Source organism: Leucoraja erinacea, chromosome 8, assembly GCF_028641065.1.
Source record: "Leucoraja erinacea ecotype New England chromosome 8, Leri_hhj_1, whole genome shotgun sequence".
Lineage (NCBI taxonomy): Eukaryota > Metazoa > Chordata > Chondrichthyes > Rajiformes > Rajidae > Leucoraja > Leucoraja erinaceus.
In genome coordinates this window covers 20,854,660-20,878,666 of record NC_073384.1, presented here as the reverse complement: position 1 = coordinate 20,878,666, position 24,007 = coordinate 20,854,660, and the positions used below count along the sequence as shown (strand labels likewise).

General features: G+C 43.8%; 1 protein-coding gene across 17 annotated transcripts in view; it reads left to right on the top strand.

Moving 5' to 3' along the window:
- Positions 1–24,007, top strand: part of adgrg6 (adhesion G protein-coupled receptor G6) — a 165,760-nt gene that overhangs the window by 119,003 nt on the left and 22,750 nt on the right. For all 17 annotated transcript variants that reach the window (XM_055639165.1, XM_055639158.1, XM_055639156.1 and 14 more), the window contains 7 exons: positions 301–414; positions 4,152–4,197; positions 5,415–5,521; positions 7,027–7,154; positions 9,479–9,747; positions 15,387–15,486; positions 21,711–21,994. In XM_055639165.1, the coding sequence (XP_055495140.1) occupies positions 301–414; positions 4,152–4,197; positions 5,415–5,521; positions 7,027–7,154; positions 9,479–9,747; positions 15,387–15,486; positions 21,711–21,994 (1,048 nt within the window). The remainder of the gene's footprint in view (positions 1–300; positions 415–4,151; positions 4,198–5,414; positions 5,522–7,026; positions 7,155–9,478; positions 9,748–15,386; positions 15,487–21,710; positions 21,995–24,007) is intronic.

The window sequence follows — 24,007 nt, the reverse complement described above, 5'->3', positions numbered from 1 at the left end:
ATTTCTTTACCCTTTACCCTCTTCCAGTCTCCATCTTTCCCAATCCGCCTGCCATCCTCTGCATTTCTCAGTGTCAGGTTTGTCCTCTCTTATTTTGCCCCCCCCCCCCCCTCCACTGTGCCCTCCCCCTGTCTCTGCCACCTCGGTCACAGGACGCATGAGGGGTGTCCCACCATCTCCTGACCCCCCTACCCGGCCTGTCCACGGTTTTCATCTGACACGGCCTGGAGCACTCCAGGCACGCACCCCGTGACACTGCATCACACCGGCCATTTAACTGGGACTTGTCTACTTTGACAGGACCCGCGAGGATTCGATCTGCAGAGCTTTGTGGTAGCCAGCAGCGTGGATAATATAACCATCAGTAACCTTTCCGAACCTGTCAGGATCCGGATCAGACACAGGAACCCTCAGGTATGAGCCGTCTCTGGCAGTGATACTTGTTACAGGCTGTGCCTTGCATTCTTGAGATAGTCTTGTCAATCTTCTTACTGCTTTTTTTGTGTGTAATGTTTCTCCTCACCTGCTGTAGGTGTTAATACATCACCCTCTAGCACAGTGGAGCCTGTCGTACACTAAAATAATCTCCTGCCACTCCCCAGGCTCCTTCAGCGGTGTTTGAAGTGTGTATCCAGATTCCTTTTGAACACTTGCCTTCAGAGCAGGAGCAAGTTATTTAGCCTCTCTCACATGTACTGCTATTTAATCAAATTATGGCTGACCTGATTGTAACCAAAATTTCGTAATGCCCATCTACTGCTACTTACTTTTAACTTTCTTGCTTATGAAGAGCAGCCCAGATGTAGGAAGGAGGTCATTAAACTGGAAAGGGTGCAAATAAAGATTTGTGAGAATGTTACCAGGATTGGAGGGCTTGAGTTTTCAGGAGAGACTTGATAAGCTAGACCATTTTCCCTGCAGTGAAAGAGGCTGGAAGACAACCTAACAGAGGTTTAAAAAACCACGAGGAGCATGGAGAGGATCAGGCGACTTGCGCAAACCTTTTCTTTCTCCTAGGGTCGGGAATCAAGAACTAGAGGGCATAGGGTTTAAGGTGAGAGGGGATAGATTTAAAAGGATCCTGAGGGGCAACTTTTCCACACAGAATGCAGTGGGTACATGGAACAAGCAGTGGAGACAAGTACAATTACTTGTCGTAAACATTTGAAACACTTTGATGGGTACCAGGAAGGGTTGGAAGAGTTTTGGGCCAACGCAGGCAAGTGGGACTAGGCCACTTTGGCAACTTGGCAAGCATGACTGAATTGGGCCGAAGCGCTGTTTCTGTTCTGTACAGCTCTAAAATGAAAAAAATCTCCTTACCTCTGCCTTAAAAATATTCAGGACTTTGCCTCCACTGCCCTGTGACAATGTGAGTTCCAAAGATTGAGAAATAAAGCACATTGCTGTTCTTAAGTGACTTTTCCCTTATTTTCAAACAGTCCTGATGCACGGTCCAGACATGAAACATCACCTGTCCATTTCCCTCCACAGATACTGCCTGACCCACTGAGTTCATCTAATACTTTATTTTATTGCTCAAGATTGCAGCATCTGCAGTCTCTTGCGTCACCTGTTTGTTAGGCAAGGCAGCTGTCACCAGCCTGGTTATTCAGTAACCAGTCTTCACTCACCTGGTAATCGGAAATTCAGTCTTCTCCATCCTGACTTAGCTCAATGAGCCATCATTGTTGGTCTGATTATTCAATACCAGGAACCATCAGTAGGTGTCACTGCAGTCAAACATCGTGGCACAGCTCTTCTCTGCCGTATGTAGGTCATTGGCAGTGGTGCAAAATTTAATTTCAAAATCTTCAGTCTCAGTCTGAAGAAGGGTCTCGACTCGAAATACCACCTAAAGTAAAGTAAAGTAAGTAAAGTAAAGTAAACTTTATTGTCAATTCAAATAATGCAACAAGTAGTTACATAGAGGATTGAAATTGCATTTCCCCATACTCCAAATGTGCAAGTAATATTTATAACACAGACAGACTATATACCAATAAAAATAGACAGAACATATACATTATATAAAATATTCACAGTGTGCCAGAGTGTAATAACATTTTGAGGTATGTTATTAAGGTGCAATAATAAAAGGTGCAATATAGAAAAGTGCAAATGGCATACTGCAGATATTGAATTAAAGTTATTTTTGACAGTCAATTGGTCTTAGTTTATGTAATGTTTATGGAATTTTCTTGAGTGTGTTGAGTAGTCTGATGGCGTGAGAAAAAAGCTGTTCACCTATCCATGTCCTCCAAAAAAGCTGCCTGACTCACTGAGTTACTCCAGCATTTTTTTCCCTGTCAACCAATATTTCTTTGTGTCGTCGAAATCTCCAGGCCAAGTTCTGCTGGATTATATAAATGTCTGCACTTTTGGGGCAATTGTGCCAGGAATGAGCTTTAAATCCTCAATCCTGCTCCCCATGTGCACAATCTTGTAAAGTTGTCACTTTTCAACCTTTTTAACCTATTTTTCTCCAGAAATCCCAGCTTGTCTGAGACTTTGCATGTCACCCTTTCTTGTACTGTCCATTGAGTTGGCGCCCCTCAATGCTTCTTTCGTGACCTCAAATGACTTCCCTGACCCTCAATACTTAAAAGAAAACGTCCTCACCAAGTTAGAGCATTCTCTCTCTGAAATGCAAGGGGACATCTTCCTTGGAAAAAATATAATCTTAAAAAACTATTACATTGAAGATGTTCTCCAAAATCAGGCAAATTTAAATTCCTCCTCGGACTCCCTGCTGAATTCCAATGCTGGTTGATCAGAGATTTGCTTCCGGGTTGGAATAAAGGATATCATAAATACTCTTTGTGTAAGAAAGAACTGCGGATGCTGGTTTAAATCGAAGGTAGACACAAATGCTGGAGTAACTCAGTGGGACAGGCAGCATATCTGGAGAGACATTTCCAGTCGAGACCCTTCTTCATAAATACTCTTTTAAGTCTAATGCCTTCATTACTGTCCCTGGCAACTCACAGATTGTGGAGCAGGCTTACATTTGTCCAGCACTGGCCTTGCAACTGATACTATACTAAGGTCACTCTGAAAGACTGAATAGAAGGTTACCAGGAACTTACTCGGAAGAGGAATTGAGGCCAGCATAGATCAGCCATTATCATATTGTAGGGCAGGGCAGGCTTGAGGGGTAGAATTGTCTTATACTAATATTTTCTTGAGTAACGTTCCTGTTGTTAATATTGTCAGGTCTCCAGATGTAACTTAGTTCACTGAAGACCAGGGCAGTGGCCCATTGTGCTCTGGCCAGTGCTATCCATCAACCAATATTAGGTTATTATCATATTGGTGTTGTTTGGGAACTTGTTGTGTGGAATTATTATCCCATGGAAGAAAACAGGAGCAGGAGTAGGCCACTCAGCCCCTTAATCCCGCCCCACCATTTGATATGATCAGGGGTGATCTATGCTGGTCTGAACTTCTCTTCCATCCCAGTTCCCCGTGCCCCTCAATTCCCCGACCTTTCAAACACTCATCAGCTTCCTCTTTAAATAACCAGCGATTAAGCTTCCACAACCCTCTGGGGTAGAGAAATACAGATTCATGGCCCACTGCAATGTGGTCCAACGCACCTCTGCTTTAAACGATCGTTTCTTTATAAAAATTAAAATGCCCACTACCGATGAGACTCCCGCGCCATTGGAAACATTTGTCAGGTCCTCCATTTCATAGGGCATAAGAAATAGGAGCAGAATTAGTCTATTCAGTCCATCAAGTCTATTCCACCATTCAATCATGGCTGATCTATCTCCCCCTCCTAACCCCATTCTCCTGCCTTCTCCCCATAACCTCTGACACCTGTACTAATCAAGAATCTATGCCTTAAAAATATCCACTGACTTGGCCTCTACAGCCTTCTGTGGCAAAGAATTCCACAGGTTCTCCACCCTCTGACTAAAGACATTTCTCCTCATCTTCCTAAAAGAATATCCTTTAATTCTGAGGCTATAACCTCTAGTTCCAGACTCTCCCACTAATGGAAACATTCTCTCCACATCCAAAAGCCTATACTTTACTTGATGTTTATACTCTTGAAAAAGATACAACATTATTGCAAGTTTAATGTTCTTTTCAACACTGTAAAGAAGTGGAAACTTGCATCTGAATTCTTGTTTCTTTAACAGGAGGCGTTTAAGCCACTCTGCGCCTTCTGGGATTTAACACTGAACAGTAAGTGTTTTCCATTGTTTTAAAAAGCAACTGTCCTGAATTAAGACAATGGTCTCATTAGCACAACAGATGCAAATCCAAGTTACTTTTGTTTAGAGTTTGAAGTTACAGAGTGGAAACAGGCCCTTCGGCCCATCCAGTCTGCGCCAACCAGCGATCCCCGTACAATAGCACTATCCCACACAACATGGACAATTTACCATCTTTACCGAAGCCAATTAACCTTCAAGCCTGTACGCCTGCGGAGTGCCGGAGAAAAACTGACCACCCGGGGAAAATCCACACGGTCATAGGGAGAACATATAAACTCCGTACAGATAGCACCCATAGTCAGGATCAAACCTGGGTCTCTGGCGCTGTATGGCAGCAACCCTTCCCCTTCAGCCCAACTTCCCCATTTAGGTCATGTGCTCCCCACCATCTATGGTGCACTCAACAGCCATGGTCCTAATGACATTTGAGGTCTGTAAACACTGAGACAATGGTTTCTTGATAAATGGAGTAGCTGATATTCTGGAGGCTGCAAACATTGGGAAAGAAGCTGTTATGAGACAATCACAACTACACACAATATGCCATATAAGGTCCAGTGGTGGTGCTGGATTGACCCATCTTCTGACAACTTCTGATGCAGGATTACAGTAACATAGAACAACAGTCTATTCAGCCCTTCCCGCCCGTCCCACGATCCAACATGATTATATCTGAACCATACTCCTTACTACATTTCCCTCAACTCATTTTGCGCCTCAGAATGTATCCATGTTCATAAATTCATGTGATAGAAGCAGAATTATGCCATTTGGCCCATCGTCTACTCCACCATTCAATCACGGCTGATCTACCTCTCCCTTCTAAACCCATTCTCCTGCTTTCTCCTCATAACCCCTGACACCCGTACTAATCAAGACACTGTCTACCTCTGCCTTAAAAATATCCATTGACTTGGCCTCCACAGCCTTCTGTGGCAAAGAATTCCACAGATTCACCACCATCACCTCCTTCTTCGATGTAGTCATTGACGCCCTCCACTGCCTTCTGTGGTAGAGATGTTTGCCATCCCAGAGTGAGGATATTTCTCACCATCTCAGTCCTATCCCTTATTCCATAACTGCAATCCTCACAGAAGGAAACAGAAGTCCTTCCTCCATGAAGGCTGCTCGAGCCCAGTTGGAATGTTGTACCATTTCCTCAAATTTTAACTCCTCCTTTGGCAGACGACAGTGGTGGCTGGAACACTCAAGGATGTCGCGCCGATCCTAGGTCCAGCGCCAATGAAACCATCTGCCTGTGCAACCACCTCACGCACTTTGGAATACTGCTGGTAAGAATCTCTTTTTATGTCGAGGGATGCCACATACCGCACGACACTGGAACTATCAGAGTAAACTAAATGAGCAACTAATCAGTTCTTTGATTGGCTATTTGGGCGGTCAAGTCCTGAGTTGTGTCTTGATCCAAAATCCGCAAATCCATAGTTTGTGTGAATTTTGTTTTTCCCAAACCTTAACCCCAAAACTTATTCTCGCTGTTAACAAATTCTTGAAACGGACCTCTCTGAAGCTGCCTTGCCCATTTAAGTGTGTAGGAAGGTAACTGCAGATGCTGGTTTACAGTGAAGATGGACATAAAATGCTGGAGTAACCCAGCGGGACAGGCAGCATCTCTGGAGGGAAGGAATGTGTGAAGTTTCGGGTCGAGACACTTCTTCAGAAGAGTAGTCTGTTCCTTCTCTCCAGTTTTGCCTATTTAAGTGTCAGTCAAAATACTTCCAGAACGTAATGATTGTGTTTGATTCCACCATTTCCTTTGGAAGTGCATTCCAGCCATCAACCACTCTCTACGTTAAAACAAAACATTTCCCTCAAATTACCTTTAAAACTCCTTCCTCCCACCTCATTCCTATGTCCTTTCGTTCCTGATACCATTACCAAAAAGATTTTGATTATCTACTCTATCTATGCCTTTTATAATCTGACATACCTTTGTCAGGTAAAATGTAGACACATTCACTCCTTGGTAAACAAGCCTATCCAATCTTTCCAACAACAAAAGTCCTTCAATCCAGTTAACATCTCAGTGAGTTTCCTCTGTACTCTCTGCAATGTAATCACATCCTTCCCGTTGAACTCAATTAGCCAAATAGCCTCCTTTCAAGTTGCAAAGAAAGATGAAAATATGAACCGTAGTTCACTAGCTGTTGGGTTATCTAGAAATTGTACTTAAAATTCCATTAAGCCTCATTGTTACGGACCTGTTTAGAATGGATTTTGGTTATAGTGGTAATCAGACACCACTGTCTCTTTAAAAATACTGTAGACAACTTTGAAATTGACAAGCAATTGCTTTGATTGTCACTTGTGCAACGATACTCGATTAAACAATATAACAAACACCCTTTAATATTTTTAGCTCACAGTAGCAAAAGTTCAATTTTAACTGGTAAAAATAACTATTTGCAAACAACTAATTTCATGGAGTGACCTCCAGGTGGTTTGAACGAATCCCTTGTTTGGTTATAGCAGATAATCAGCAATAATGGACAACATATTACAACGCTCCTCCCTATAGTCCAATATAACGAGTTATCCAAGCATTTCCTTCTTTCAACTTAAGAATTGGTCAGGTGGAAGAATGGCTTTTCTTCTCTCTGCACTCCGTGTGGAGTCACTGGTCAATGTCATGATATACATTATTTGCTCAAGTAGCACCCCCTCCTTACTGTGCTAGTTCCCATCTGCACTTTCACCTGTAGGAGGAGGGCAGGGTGTCGGCCTAATTACAGTCTGTAGTTATTCTTTATGTATCATCGGTTTCATTCTCCTGCAGGACATCTCAGGGACGTCTCAAAAGATCGATGCGGTTAATACGAAGATCCTGACCTTCATCACTCACATAGGATGTGGGATCTCAGCCATCTTCTCGGCAACAACCCTTCTCACATACGTGGCATTCGAGTGAGTGAAACTTGACTTTGGTAGATTGGGACACTGTGACACAGTCGGGCTTGGGTCAGCGTAAGGAAGGGGGTCAAAAGGGTGAGGACAGGGTCACCTTTTCTTCTACCTGTTCTTCATAGATGAACTCGCCATATGCCGAGATAATATTTAGAAAGTTTCCCCTGATGTAGTGATAATGGTGGGGGAGGGGTGATGGTGAAACGATGGGAAACTTTGCTGAGGTAAGGGATGGAGAGGCACTGACCGGAAGCTTGTCGTACACTCTGTCTGTCTCATGCTCTACAGTATCACCGGCTTGGATTTGTCTGTGTCTGTGTGTCTCAGTCCATCACAGGCTCATCATTTCCTTCTATCCAGTCCATCTTCATAGTGTACATAGCAACAGGAGATCCTTTTTTTCCTGTGGCTATCAAACTGTACAACTCCTCCCCCTTCTATTGTGGGGTAGACTGACTCCATTCCCCCTCCCCCCTCCCCAATCTTTGCACATCCCAAAGCCTGGACTTTCCACGTCACTTTAATTTCATGTTTCATGTATCTTGTGTTTTATAATTCGAGTTTCGCTCTACCTTAAATGGTACATGTGACAATAAACAGACCTTTGACCTTTGACCTTTGACTATTGAAAGTCCTATTATATCATATCGTACCGTATCACATCAGGAAGGCTGGAGGTATCACCAAGGATGCCTTGTCATTGCCTCTCTACCTTCTGGGAGAAGACACATGATAAAGCTCAGACATCCAGACTTAAGAACAGCTTCTTCCCCACTGCGATCAGACTTCTGAACCAATTACTTCTTTCACTACTTTAATTATATTTTGCACCACTCGGCTTTGCACTACAATCTTGCACCATTCTGCTGTTTTACACTCAGCCTTGCACTTAATGTTATATTTATTATTGCCGTACGTATACTGTTTACTCTATGAGCTTCATGTGAACAAAACCTTTCATTCCACCTAGTGTGCATGGCAAAAATAAAATCTGTATCTGTAGTGGTTTTATTGTAGACATAAAGGTGCCGGTAAGCATGAAATAGTTCACACACTATTCACTGCTGTACAAACATCTAGTTTTCAACCTTATAAATGAGTTTGTATAGCATACCGGATGTACTGTCACAAAAATGTACTGTGTAACTGTACCTGTGTGTGTGATTGTCTATGTGTATGTGCCTGTTTGTATGTGTGTAAACGTATATGTGTACTCATCTTCCTGTCCATCTATGTCAGAATTAATAACTGTCCAAAGACGTACAGGTTTGTAGGTAAATTGGCTAGGTAAATGTAAAAAGTCCCTTGCTTGTGTAGGATAGTGTTAATGTGCGGGGATCGCTGTTCGGCGCGGACCAGGTGGGCTGAATGGTCTGTTTCCACGCTGTATCTCTAAACTAAACTAAACTAAAATGTCTGTGTGTGTATATTTCTGTTTCTGTGTGTGCGCTAGTGTGTTCACATGTGGTTATGTTTGTTTGTGTGTGGCTGTGCCGTGCCTATGTGTGTCCAACTATTTCAGTGAGATCATGGTCCATATTAGAGTCTGCTGTGATCTCATTCACTGGTGGTAGAGGCATGAGGGCCAAATAATTTCTGTTTTATTAGTTCTTATAAAACAGTGGAAGCCCATTCAGACCAGTGTATTTATCCCAGCTCTCGGCTCCATCCCATCAGTCCCACTTCCTCACATATTCCCTTGCAACTAGTTCTCTCTGACAAATGCTCACCGACCCATCAATTACCACCTGTATCCAAATATCCCACTTACTCTAGGGGGCATTCACAGTGGCCTATTAAACAATCTACTGGCATATCTTTGGGATGTGGGAAGAAGAGGGGAGCACGGTGGCACAGCAATATAGCTACTGCCTTACGGTGCCAGAGAACCGGGTTTGATCCTGTCTATGGGTGCTTGTCTGCACAGAGTTTGTACATTGTCCCCATGCCCTGTGTGGGTTTTCTTCGAGATCTTTGGTTTCGTCCCATTATGCAAAGAGGTACAGGTTTGTAGGTTTATTGGCTTGGTATAAATGTAAAATTGTCCCTAGTGTGTGTAGGGTAGTGTTAATGTGCGGGGAACTTGGTCAGTGGGGACTTTGTGGGTGAAAGGGCCTGTTCCCATGCTGTAACTCTTTAAAAATAAGCCAGAGCATCGGGGGGAAACGCATCTGCCCATTTCATGTAGGATATCTAAAGGTACTGTGGGGCTCTGAAATATGGTCACAATTACGATCTGATAAGTAACATTAACATCATACATGAGTAGACTGGAGGAGATAACGCAGTAAGAAGTGAATTAACCATCGCCCTGCCTCCTCCAGGAAACTGCGTCGTGATTATCCGTCAAAGATCCTGATGAATCTCAGCACTTCGCTCTTCTTCCTGAACTTTATCTTCCTGATCAACGGCTGGATAGCGTCGTTCAACATCGCCGGGCTGTGCATTGCCGTTGCGGTTCTTCTTCACTTCTTCCTGCTGGCTTCCTTCACCTGGATGGGGCTCGAAGCAGTTCACATGTACATCGCCCTGGTCAAGGTCTTCAATACCTACATCAGAAAGTACATGCTCAAATTCTGCATCATCGGCTGGGGTAAGTCCGTCCCGCTTGTGTCTCTGTTGCGCCTGTTTCTTTAACTCCCGTTTTTGTTCTGCCTGTTTCTTTCTTCTGCCTGTTCCTTTATCTTCCCACCTGTTAACGCATGTCAGGAAGGAGACTGAAATACAAAATGAATTGTGCTGCCAACTCCAGGATAATCAGACTGGGATAATCCACCAAAGATTGCCTTGAATCACAGCATTTGTCACAGTGGTTTCTCTGTTCCGCCTGTTTCTTTGTTTATTCTGAAGATAAAAAACTGGAGTAATTCAGCGGGACAGGCAGCATCTCTGGAGAGAAAGAATGGGTGATGTTTCAGGTCGAGACCCTTTTTCAGACTACATGTGCTTTTGTTCTGTCCATTCCTCTGTTTTCCTTGTTTCCTTGTTCAGTCTGTTCCCCTGTTTGACCTGTTTCTTGGCTTTGTCTATTCTCTGTTTCACCTGTTTCATTATCCCACCTGTTTCTACTCCATCTGTTCTTTTGTTCTGTTTGTTGCTCTGTGTGCCTGTTTCTGGGCTGTACCTGTTTCTTTTATTCTTCTTTCATTCTTATGTCTGTTTTGCCTGTTTCAATTATTTCTTAGTTCCAGAGATCTATGTCTCATGGCTTCTTATAAGCAATGCCACAACATTTCAGATTATAGAAACATAGAAACATAGAAAATAGGTGCAGGAGTAGGCCATTCGGCCCTTCGAGCCTGCACCGCCATTCGATATGATCATGGCTGATCATCCAACTCAGTATCCCATCCCTGCCTTCTCTCCCTACCCCCTGATCCCTTTAGCCACAAGGGCCACATCTAACTCCCTCGTAAATATAGCCAATGAACTGGCCTCAACTACCTTCTGTGGCAGAGAATTCCATAGATTCACCACTCTCTGTGTAAAAAATGATTTTCTCATCTCGGTCCTAAAAGACTTCCCTCTTATCCTTAAACTGTGACCCCTAGTTCTGGACTTCCCCAACATCGGGAATAATCTTCCTGCATCTAGCCTGTCCAACCCCTTAAGAATTTTGTAAGTTTCTATAAGATTATGCTTAAACAGGAGAGATTTTAATCAGAGAGTGGGGATAATGGGCAAGATGCAACATTTTGTTGATCTTCAAAAAATGTTGTCAGGGCTGCAAATTTTCACCAGTTTTGTAAAATTCTTAGATAGCGGGATTTGAAAATATGGATCAGTTTTATCGAAGATTCTAGACTTGGCACTAAAGTAAGTCGTGTAGATGGAAACATTAAAATATAATGCAATGTCCTTCGATGAAGCAAATACTCAAAACAATGGCTAATGGATTTTGAGGTGTGGACTCCACTTGGATACCAAAGTAGGATGGAAGCATTTGCTGCATGGTGATATGCTAGATACAGTGGAGGAGCTGAAAGATTTTGAAGTTTATGTTCATGAACCATAACAAATTTCATGAATAGTTGCAGGAAATAATCAAAAGGCTTAAAATGGAAGGCAGAAGGACAGGAATGCAATCTTTTGAATGCACTGCAGTGATGCTGAGGGTTTTTCCACAAATGTGTGACCTTTGTTCACAAGTGGCGGCAAGATTGCACCACCCACCCTCATCACACCACACCCCACCATCATCATACATCATCACATGCTCACACTTCCTCTCGCCTCCTCACAAATCACCATACACTATCACACTATCGAACACACTCACACACCATCATCACACACCATCATCACATACCATCACATTATTCATTATCACATTATTAAACACCCTTACACACCATTGCACCTCACCATTATCACACACCATCAGACCCTCCCACTTCCCCGCATCCCCTCACAAACCATCACACACCATCAAACACCCACACACAGCCTCATACATCATCATCACACACCATCATCATCACACACCATCATCACACACCATCATCACACACCATCATCAAAAAACCCTCACACATCATCATCACACACCATCATCACATACCATCACACCATTTAACACCCTTATACGCCATTGAACCTCACCATTATCACACACCATCACACCCTCCCATTTCCCCGCACTCACTCACAAACCATCACAAACCACCACACAGCGCCACACCACCTAACACCCTCACATACCTTAATCACACACCGCCACACTATCAAACTCCCTCACACACCATCATCACACACCGTCATATCATCAAACAACCTCAACACACCATCAAACATCCTTGTTTAAGAAACACCCTTGCACTCCAACACACACCATCGCACATCATCACACACTCATATGTCATTATACGCCATCCACACCATCACACATCACAACCCAACATCATCGTACACCATCAGACCATCACACCATCAATCGTGTTCAAATACCCTCACATATCTCACATCATCACACAATCACACACTATCACATATCAGCACCCACCACCATATAATCCCACACCATTTCACACTTTCCCACACTATTGCAAACCATCACACACACCATCACACGAGGACACGCCATCAAACTTCAGCACCACACACATAATCACACACCATCTCACACTATCACACACGATTGCAAACCATTGCACACCATCACACACTATCACATAGTGACAGCCATCCACCACCACACATAATCCCACATCTCACACTACCGCACGCCATCACACCACCACACACGATCACGCACTATCCCACACCTTCACATATCATCAGACCATCACCTATCATCAGATCATCACATAGCATCACACTATGAAACACCGCGCACACCATCACACACCCTTACAATCACACACTATCGCACACTATCCCACTACTTCTCACTATCACAACTATCACACACCCTCACTCGTCACACACCATCTCTCACTAAAACACACCATCACATACAAGAACACCATCACACCCACATACCATTTCTCCATCGCACCCCATCCTAATTCGGTTGCTGGGCCTACATAGAAACCTAGAACATAGAAACATACATGTTTGAAGTCTCCATATTATAACCATTTGGGAGGCAGTGGATGAAGAAGGTATGACACCACCACCTTCTCAATGGCAACTGGGAACAGGTGATGTAAACTGGCCTTGCCAGCAACACTAGTATCCTGAGAATGAAAAATAACCGAGTGTGTTTAAGTCATGGTGACCCAGACAGAGAGTGAAACCTTCTTGCAGGGTTCTCAGTTCCCGTTTGTGCTGTGACCGTACATCTGATCTAAAGAAATGATGTTGTTCTTCCAGATTTGCAGTGTGGGCTGGATATATTATTCTCCAAAGGCATGTGGCCATCATCAGTCAGGGCATTCATTATAGAAGTTGAGATGTTATGTTGCACTTGTACAGTACATAGGTGAGACAACAGTATTGTGTTCAGCTTTAGTCACCCTGCTATAGGAAAGGTGTCTTCAAGCTGGAAAAGGGGACAGAAAAGATTTGCAAAGGTATTGCCAAGACTTGAGGGCCTGAGCTACAGCGAGAGATTGGACAGGCTGGGATTTTATTTGTTGGAGTGCAGGAGGCTGAGGGGTGATATTACAGTGTTGGATGCCATGAGTGGGATAGTTAAGGGGCTGTCCCACTGCGGCGACCTAATTGGCGAGTTTAGAAGAGTTTAGGAGAGTTTGAAAAAGTGTCATGTTGAAGACCTCCTTCGACTATGTGGAAGACCTCCTTCGACCTCCTTCGACCATGTTGAAGACTAGCTTCGACTAACTTCGGGAAAATCAGACACCGAATAGTGGAGAGTGAAGATGACCTCCTTCGATCTCCTTTGACCTCCCTTCGACTATGTTGAAGACTATCTACAACTACCTTCGACTACCTTCGATTGCCTTCGACTACCCTCGATTACCTACGAATAACATGGCGACCTAGTACTACCTACCTTGACTAAACCTACGAGTAAAAAAAAATCTATTTTTTTCCATGGCGACCTTTCTTTACTCACGGGCATTTTTCAACATGTTGAAAAATACGCCACGACCTAGCTGAGGCCTCGAGTACACGGGGACTACTCTCGAGCATGAAGGAGAGTTACAAAGACCTCTTAGGACCTCGTGTCGACCATGCTGCGAGTATGAGTCGAGGGCAAACTCGTCTGAACTCGCGGATTAGGTCACCGCAGTGGGACAGCCCCTTTAGGAAGAATGCACAGAGTCTTTGCACTAGTGGAGTTGAATCAAGAACTAGAGAGCATAGGTTTATAGTCGGAGAGAAAATATATAGTTGGAACCTGAGGGGCAACATAGAAACAAGTCAGCATCGCCATTCAATATGATCATGGTTGATCATCCTAAATCAGTACCCCATTCCTGCTTTCTCCCAGATCCCTTACTTCCATTAGCCCTGAGAACTATATCTTATGGCCCTGTCCCATTTAGGAAACCTGAGCGGAAACCTCTGGAGACTTTGTGCCCCACCCAAGGTTTCCGTGCGGTTCCCGGAGGTTTTTGTCAGTCTCCCTAATGGTCGAAAGTGGTTTCCACTTCTTCTATGTTCCGGCGAATATTTAAAAAAATTAAAAAATGGCCGCGACTAAAAATAGGTTGCCATTTTTAAAAATAGGTAATTTTGTAGTCGAAGCCGGTTGCGATGCTAGTTGAAGGTGGTTGCCGGAGGTTGCAGGTAGTGGAAGGTAAGACCTTCCACTACCTGCAACCTCCGGCAACCACCTTCAACTAGCATCGCAACCTCCAGGAACCACTGGGAACCGCACGGAAACATTGGGTGGGGCACAAAGTCTCCAGAGGTTTCCGATCAGGTTTCCTAAGTGGGACAGGGCATAAGATATAGCTCTCAGGGCTAATGGAAGTAAGTGGGACGGGCATAACTCTCTCTTGAAAACATCCAGTGAATTGGCTTCCACTGCCTTCTGTGGCAGAGAATTCCACAGATTCACAACTCTGAGTGACAATTTTTTTCCTCTACTCAGTTCTAAATGGCCTACCTCTCATTGTCAAACTGTGACCCCTGGTCTGAACTCCAACATTGGGAACATTTTTCCTGCATCTAGCTGGTTCAATCTCATAAGAATTGTATATGTTTCTATAAGATCCCCTCTCATCCTAAATTCCAGTGAATATAAGCCCAGTCGATCCATTCTTTCATCATATGTCAGTCCCTCCATCCCAGGAATTAACCTGGTGAACCTACACTGCACTCCCTCAATAGCAAGAATGTCCTTCGTCAAATTAGGAGACCAAAACTGCACACAATGCTCCAGGTGTGGTCTCACCACGACCCTGTACAACTGCAGTAGGACCTCCTTGTTCCTATAGTTAAATCCTCTCGCTATGAAGGCCAACATGCCATTTGCTTTCTTCACGTCAATGCCTTCACTGCCTGCTACATTTTCGTAGAGAGGCTGGTGCATAATGGAACAAGCTGCTAAAAGAAGTGATTGAGGCAGCTACAATAACGGCACTTTTCATTTCACTGCACATCTCGTATGTGTATGTGACGAATAAACTTGACTTGATTTAATGGGTATCTGGGTAGATATATAGATAGAAATGTTTAGAGATATGTGGGTCATATATGGCCAAATAGGATTAGCTTTGATGGGGTCCTTAATCGGCATGGACGTGTTGGGATTATGGGCCTGTTTCTGTGCTGTATGTTTCTATGACTTTATATTTTCCTTCCGTTGTGTGTTCACAGGCTTGCCTGCACTGGTGGTGTTAATCGTCCTTTCAATCGACAGGAAATTCTACGGGGCATCAGTGTATGGCAAGGACGACATAGACAGTGGCTCCGAATTGTGAGTTTCTCCTTGTGTTCTGAGGCTATCTCCCAGGGTTGACGTGTTCTTGTATTAACTCTGATGCTGTGGGGTCTATGGTGGCACAGTGAGGCCAATGTGGGAACCAGGGACTCTTTCACTAATTGGGCAGGAGGTGTTTGACACAGTATGTTGATCAGGAGGTGGTGTATTCCTTCCTCCGCATTATGCCTATGCACGTTTACTTTGGTCTTTACACTTTAGAGAAACTGTGCAGAAACACGCATTTTGGCCCATCGGATCCATGTCTAACAGCGATCACACTGTACACTAACACTATCCTACACACTAGAGCCAACTTACAATTTTAACGAAGCCAATTAACCTACAAACCTTAATGTCTTTGGAGTGGTGGAGGAAGCAGGAGCAACCCATGGGGTCACAGAGAGACCGTACAAACTCCATAAAGACAGCACCCATTGTTAGGATTGAACCCTAGTCTCTGGCACTGTAAGGCAGTAACTCTACTGCTGCGCCACTATGCTGCCCAATTTCCAGTGCATGGATTCGAGACTCTCAATACCATCCCAAATAATCCTTTTCTGCTGATGAGCTCATAATCCTTGACACCCTTACTAACCAAGCATCTGTCAATCTCCGCTTTAAAAATATCCAATTACAAAGCCATCTGTGGCAAAGAATTCCACAGATTCACTACCCTCTAACTAAAAAAATTCCTCCTCCTCGCCTTTCTAAAGGTACACCCTTTATTCTGAGACTGTGCTGGACTCTCCCACTAGTGGAAACATTCAAGGGTGTCAAGGGCATGAGCCGGAGATTGCAGAAGTCTGTGAGGATAGAAACATAGAAACATAGAAAATAAGTGCAGGAGTAGGCCATTCGGCACTTCGAGCCTGCACCGCCATTCAATATGATCATGGCTGATCATCCAACTCGGTATCCTGTACCTGCCATCTCTCCATACCCCCGATCCTTTTAGCCACAAGGGCCACATCTAACTCCCTCTTAAATATAGCCAATATTTAATGCCAATAAGGATGCTGCACTCCCCAAGCTTTGGGCATATTCTTGAAACTTTTCCTTGTTGGCCTGATAGTTTCCTTCCATGATTGAGCAAGTTGTGGACACAAGGAACTGCAGATGCTAATTTACAAAAAAAAACAAAAAGTAATGGAGTACCTCAGTGGGTCAGGCAGCATCTCTGGAAGATGTGCAAAACTGGAAGACATAGAAACTCAGTCTGAAGAAGGATTCCGACCCAAAATGTCACCTATCTATGTCTTCCAGAGACACTGCCTGACTCGTTGGGTTACTCTCGCAATTTGTGTCCAGATAACCATATAACCATATAACAATTACAGCATGGAAACAGGCCATCTCGGCCCTACAAGTCTGTGCCGAACAAATTTTTTTTTTTTCCCCTTAGTCCCACCTGCCTGCACTCATACCATAACCCTCCATTCCCTTCACATCCATATGCCTATCCAATTTATTTTTAAATGATACCAATGAACCTGCCTCCACCACTTCCACTGGAAGCTCATTCCACACCGCTACCACTCTCTGAGTAAAGAAGTTCCCCCTCATAATACCCCTAAACTTCTGTCCGTTAATTCTGAAGTCATGTCCTCTTGTTTGAATCTTCCCTATTCTCAAAGGGAAAAGCTTGTCCACATCAACTCTGTCTATCCCTCTCATCATTTTAAAGACCTCTATCAGGTCCCCCCTTAACCTTCTGCGCTCCAGAGAATAAAGACCTAACTTATTCAACCTATCTCTGTAACCTAGTTGTTGAAACCCAGGCAACATTCTAGTAAATCTCCTCTGTACTCTCTCTATTTTGTTGACATCCTTCCTATAATTGGGCGACCAAAATTGTACACCATACTCCAGATTTGGTCTCACCAATGCCTTGTACAATTTTAACATTACATCCCAGCTTCTATACTCAATGCTCTGATTTATAAAGGCTAGCATACCAAAAGCTTTCTTTACCACCCTATGAGATTCCACCTTCAAGGAACTATGCACGGTTATACCCAGATCCCTCTGTTCAACTGTATTCTTCAATTCCCTACCATTTACCATGTATCATTTTATGTTATTGTTTATTATTATAACGTGTTCCAAGATACAGAGAAAAACTTTATTTTGAGTGCAAACCATACCGTACATGAGTACATCAGGTAATGCAAAAGAGAAAATAAACCAAATGCAGAAGATAATGTTATAAGAGTCATAGATAGGGTAGACAGTCAGAACCTCCTGCCCAGGGTGGATGAGTCAAATACTAGAGGGCACAGCTTTTAGGTGAGGGGGAGAATAATTTAAAGGAGATGTGTAGGACAGGTTTTTCCACTGGGAGTGATGGCTTTTATTGTGCAGAGAATGGAAGGATGTGCAGAGAAGAATTAATTTAAGTAGCCGCCATGTTTGGCATAGACATAGTGGGCTGAAGGGCTGTTTCTGAGCTGTGATATTCTATGTTCTGCTGCATAGAAGTAATTGGGCCCCATATCTGAGGACGGGTATTACGCTGTAGGAGAGGGTCCAGAGGAGGTTTAAGCAAATGATCCCAACGATGGTTGGGTTAATGGATGATGAATGTTTGACCGCACTGGGCCTGTACATGCTGGAATTTAGAAGCACGAGGGGGGACCTCAATGAAACCTACCAGATATTGCAAGACCTGGAATGAGTTGATGTAGAGAGAATGTTTCCATTAGTGGGAGAGTCTAGCACCAGAGGGCACAGTCTCAGAATAAAGGGCGTACCTTTAGAAAGGAGAGGAGGAGGAATTTCTTTAGTTAGTGGGTGGTGAATCTGTGGAATTCTTTGCCACAGATGGTTGTGGAGGCCAAGTAATTTGGTATTTCTAAAACGGAGATTGACAGATTCTTGGCTAGTAAGGGTGTCAAGTGTTATGAGGAGAAGGCAGGAGAATGGATTGAGAGGGAAAGATAGATCAGCCTTGATTGAATGGTGGAGTAGACTAGATGGGCCGAATGGCCTAAGTCTGCTCCTTTGAATTATTAAGTTATGAACCTAATAACTATATGCTGTTGTGTATTGGTTAGCATGTCTCAGGCTGTCAATGTGCAAGCTTCCAAAAGTGAATATGAAGTGAATAATCAATTTACCTGTTTGCAGCGTTGTCTGGAGAGCAATATTGCTCAAGGGACTGGTGATGAATCTTCCATGGCAAGTCCATTAACCTCCATTAATCATCCACACACGAAAACCCAGCACTCCTGGCTCTGGTCACATATCTGGGAATAGACATAGTTGCTGACAGTTCACGTCGTAGCGGCCTCTGCAGTCCGTTTGTCTTTTTGTTTTTTTTTTGTCCCGTTTTAATGTAGTTTTTATTTATTTTTTGATGGGGGGGGGGGGTGTGTGTGTGTGTGTGTGTGTGTGTGTGTGTGTGTGTGTGTGTGTGTGTGTGTGTGTGTGTGCGGCAGGGGGTGGGGGGGGGAACTTTTAAAATCTTTCCCCTGCACGGACAACCCGACCTTTTCCCTGTCGGGTCTCCATTGTCGTTGGGGCTGCAACGTGGAGCGGCCTCCAGCAGGAACGTCCTGGGGCTCCAGTCACGGAGCTGCGGAGCTACTCACCATCATGGAGCTGGCCGAGTTCGGAGCGGGTGGAGCTGTGGTGGCGAGTGCTGTTGTGACCCGACCCCCGGAGATTCGGAGGCTTACCGCAGGTCTGGCAGACAGTAATATCGGGAGCCCGCGGGTCCCTGCTGGGAGACCGCTTTTCGAGGTTTCTGTAACGGCAACTTCTCCCACCCTAGTAGCGGGGTCGAGGATGACCTGGAGCGGTGCCTTACATCATGGCCACGGGACAATTGCCATCGCCCGCCGGGGGCTTTGACTCTGACATCAGGAGGGGAATGGGGAGTGCAGGGGAGAGATACGTTTTTTTGCCTTCCATCACAGCCAGGAGGAGATGCGCTCTAATGGATGTCTGTGTAAATTGTGTTGTGTCTTGGTTCTTTTTTTTCATGTGTGTATGACTGCAGAAACAACATTTCATTTGAGTCTCTATGAGGTTCAAGTGACAAATAAATTGTATTGTGTATTGTGTATTCTGGAGGAGGGGAGCTTGGATGCTCAGGTTTCCCCTGGGAACTGCTGGTGGAGCGGATGAATTTAAGGCAGCTGCAGCCTCCGAGAATTTTGCTGGGAGTGCAAGGGTTAAACCGTGAGCTGCATAACTCTCTTGCTGTGTATCACTGAGTGTCAGAGCCAAGTAATCCTGCCACCCAAGTTATCTTCCAGCACTGCTGTTATTGTTTGCAAAATATCGCCTTAGTTACGGTAGAATGCAGAGGCAGTTCAACCGAACTTGGTTATAGGTTAATAATGAAGTCACAGCGGGTGACTCACACATTAAGGTTTCCTGACCAGCGGCCAATACGTCTGCTCCAGGGCTGCAAACACTTCAGTGTCTTCTGGCTAATCGCACAAACTGTATACGTTCCTCAATACAAAAAATTAAGAAGAAATACATTTTAAAAAAGAAATATGAAATCTCAACAAAAAATGTTGGAGACAATAAACTCAGTAAATAGGAAAGATCTGTATCTAAAAACAGAGAATGTATCGACATAAAACCATAACACACGGTCAAGATTCTTTGGGCCTTCTGACCAAGATGTTCATTTAAGCTGGTTTCATTTGCCCACATTTGACCCATATGTCTCTAAACATTTTGTATCAAGAATGTCTTTGAAATTATATTTCAACCACTTCCTCTGGCAGATCGTTCCATATGTGCACCACTCTCTGTATGAAAAGATTGTTCCTCAGATTCAATTAAATCTTTCCCCTCTTACCATAAATCTATTGGCATTTATATTTCAATAAAATTATTGAAACATGTAAGATTATTGAGGGTTTGAACACGATAGAGGCAGGAAACATGTTCCCGGTGTTGAGGAAGTCCAGAACCAGCGGCCACAGTTTAAGAATAAGGGGTAAGCCATTTAGAACAGAGATGAGGAAACACTTTTTCACACAGAGTTGTGAGTCTGTGGAATTCTCTGCCTCAGAGGGTGATGGAGGCCAGTTCTCTAGATACTTTCAAGAGAGAGCTAGATAGTGCTCTTAAAGATAGCAGAGTCTGGGGTTATGGGCAGAAGGTAGTGATTGGGGATGATCAGCCATGATCACATTGAATGGTGGTGCTCGCTCAAAGGGCCGAATGGCCTATTCCTGCACCTATTGTCTATTGTTTATTGCCTATGGTCTATTGTCTGATTTTTTAGCCCTCCATTTCTGAGGGGGGAAAAGCTGTATTCACCCTATCTATTCCTCTCATGCTTTCATACTATTTTCATCTATACGATCACCCCTTTCATCTATATGATCACCCCTCGGCCACTTAAGCTCCAAGGAATAAAGTCCCAGCCTGTCCAATCTCTCCCATAGTTCAGTTCCTTGAGTCCTGGCAAGGTCCTTGTAAATCATGTCTGCGCTTTTTCTGGGGTAATGGCATCTAAACCAAAGAATGTGGATTTAAAATAATTGGAAGAAAAATTAAAGGGGAGATAAGGAAAATCTAATCTTCAGCTGGAAAGTGTTGGAAGGGTGGAACCCATTGTCTTAAAAGGTGCTTGGATGTGTGTTTGAAAGCGTGGGAGGGCAGGGTTCAGTTGGGGAGTTCTTTTTTGACTTGCATGGAAACAGTGGCTGAACTCCCACCCCCTGCATCGTATGGTTCAAAAATTAAGAAGTAGACTGAGTCAATTCATGCCTGGCATGAACACAATGGATTAACAGCCTTATTCTGTTAAAGCTTTATGATTCCCTTCACCAATCTCGTCGGATTGTGGTGGCACAGTGGAACAGCAGTTAGTTATGTAGCCTCATAGGTCCAAAATCTCTTCACAATGGTGTCCTCCGGTGATCTCTGCATGGAATTTGCATGTTCTCGCTGTGACTTTGTGGCCCTTTCTCCAAGACCTCCAGTTTCCTCCTTGAACTCAAAGACATACTGGTAGGGTATTTGACTGCTGTAAATACCTCCCATGGTGGATCAGTGTCAAAAGTATTAAAAACAAAGGGAGTTGATGGACTTGTAAATGAAAGTAAGTGGCAGGTCTGTAAATTAAGGGAATGGGACTGGCGGAATGTTGTGTAGAGAGCAGGCATTAACATGACGGGCCAAATGGCATCGTTGTGTGTCTTGTAGTTGGTATGTAATCCTAACTGCTTCTCTCTCACTCCCTCCTACAGCTGTTGGATCGAGGATAAAGTGGTTTTCTACGTGACCTGCGTCTGTTACTTTGCGATCCTCTTCTTGATGAACATCTCCATGTTCGTCGTGGTGTTAATCCAGATCTGCGGAAGGAATGGGAAGAAGAGCAACCGTAACCTGAGGGAGGAGATCCTGCGCAATCTCCGAAGTGTCACCAGCTTGACGTTCCTCTTGGGAATGACGTGGGGCTTTGCATTCTTCGCCTGGGGCCCAGTGAACCTCAGCTTCATGTACCTGTTCGCAATCTTCAACTCCATGCAAGGTATTGCCATTCTCACAGGTTCACAAGTTACAGGAGTAGAATTAGGCCATTCAGTCCAACGGGTCTACTCCACCATTCAATCATGGCTGATCTCTGCATCCTAATTCCATTTTCCTGCCTTCTCCTGATAACCCCTGACACCCGTTCTACTCTGGCATATTTACCCCAATCAGCATCTGAAGCAAAAACCTTGCAAGCAAACAAAGTGCCCCCAGAATATCTACAATTGAAGAGTATAGCTTGTGTCTTTCGGCATTCAGAGGAATCAAAGATGGGTTGAGGAACTAATGTTGAAGAGTTTTTTGAAGTGCGTCAGACAATTTCAAGGGAATGAATGTGGTTGTGTCCTTAAGAAAAAGTGTAATGTACATAGCACAGAGATGTAGTGTTTAAAACAGTGGAATCGTAGCCAGAGACAAGGATGAATAGCTAGGTTCAAACACCAGGTGGACCCTGGCTGACTCCTTCAAATCTACAGAAAGGAAAGTGTAAAGGCGAGTAGATTTGGATGAGGGTAATGAGACCAAAGTGGTAGTACATGGTGGAAAAGAATCTCCATCGGGAGATCATTGAGCACCAGAGGGCATTTTGTCCCACTGCCCAATAAATGATAACCTACAGTAACATGAACCATGGGCCATAGTTTAAGAATAAGTGGTAAGCCATTTAGAATGGAGATGAGAAAAAACTTTTTCACACTGAGAGTTGTGAGTCTGTGGAATTCTCTGTCTCAGAGGGCGGTGGAGGCTGGTTCTCTGGATGCTTTCAAGAGAGAGTTAGATAGAGCTCGTAGAGATAGCGGAGTATTAGCCCTGTCCCACTGTACGAGTTCATTCAAGTGCTCTCCTGAGTTTAAAAAAAAATCAAACTTGTGGTAAATACGTAGAATGTACGTAGCGAGTACGTCGGAGCACATGGATGTCTCGTAGCGGCTCCTAACGGCAGGCACTCGGGAAACGCGGAAACTCATGAAGATTTTTCAACAGTTTGAAAAATTTCCACGAATAAAAAAGTACTCATGATGAGGTACCACGAGTTTGATTTTTTATTTAACTCGGGAGAGCTCTTGGCTGAACTCGCTTGGTGGGACAGGCCTTTTAAGGGATATGGAGAGAAGAAGAACAGGAACGGGGTACTGACTGTGGAAGATCAGCCGTGATCACATTGAATGACGATGCTGGCTCGAAGGGCCGAATGGCCTACTCCTGCACCTATTGTCTATTGTCTATTGATATTTTAAATTAAGTACATTGGTATTGGTATGGGTTTATTATTGTCATGTGTTGTGAGAAACAGTGAGAAATGTTGCTTTACTTGCAATTCAGGCAAATTATATCATATGATACATCAGGTAACGCAACACAAAAAATAAATAAAGTGCAGAATACAGTGTAGCAGCTGCAGAGAAGGTGCAGATTGAAAAAAAATGAAGGGCAGCATGGAGCTAGACTGGAAGATCGAGAATTCATCCCTAGCATAAAGACTGTTTGAAGATGAGGAACTAATTTTGAGGATATAATTCCAGAGGTAATGGATGCGGTAGTATCCATAAGAAAAGGTGTATTGTATGGAGTACAAAGGCATCCTGTTTAAAACAGTGACATTATAGCCACAGGCAGAAATAAATTATCCAAAGATATGTTCATGTACCAGATGGGGAATTTAAATTAAATGCATCTGCAATTTAAAAAAAAGATGGTTTCAGTAATGTTGAAACTGCAAAACTATTAATCTGTTTAATGAATAATAACAAAACTCCATGCACCAGGGTAGAGTTGCTATACCTCACAGCATCAGAGACCTGGGTTCGATCCTGACTATGGGTGATGTCTATGCAGAGTTTGTATGCTCTCCATGTGACCACTTCCTTTTTCTCCAGGTACTCCGGTTTTCTCCTCTATTCCAAAGACTTGCAGGGTTGTAGGATAATTGGCCTCTGTATATTGCACCTTGTCTGCAAAAGTCAAAAAGTGGGATAACATAGAACTAGTTTATGGGTGATCGATAGTCAGT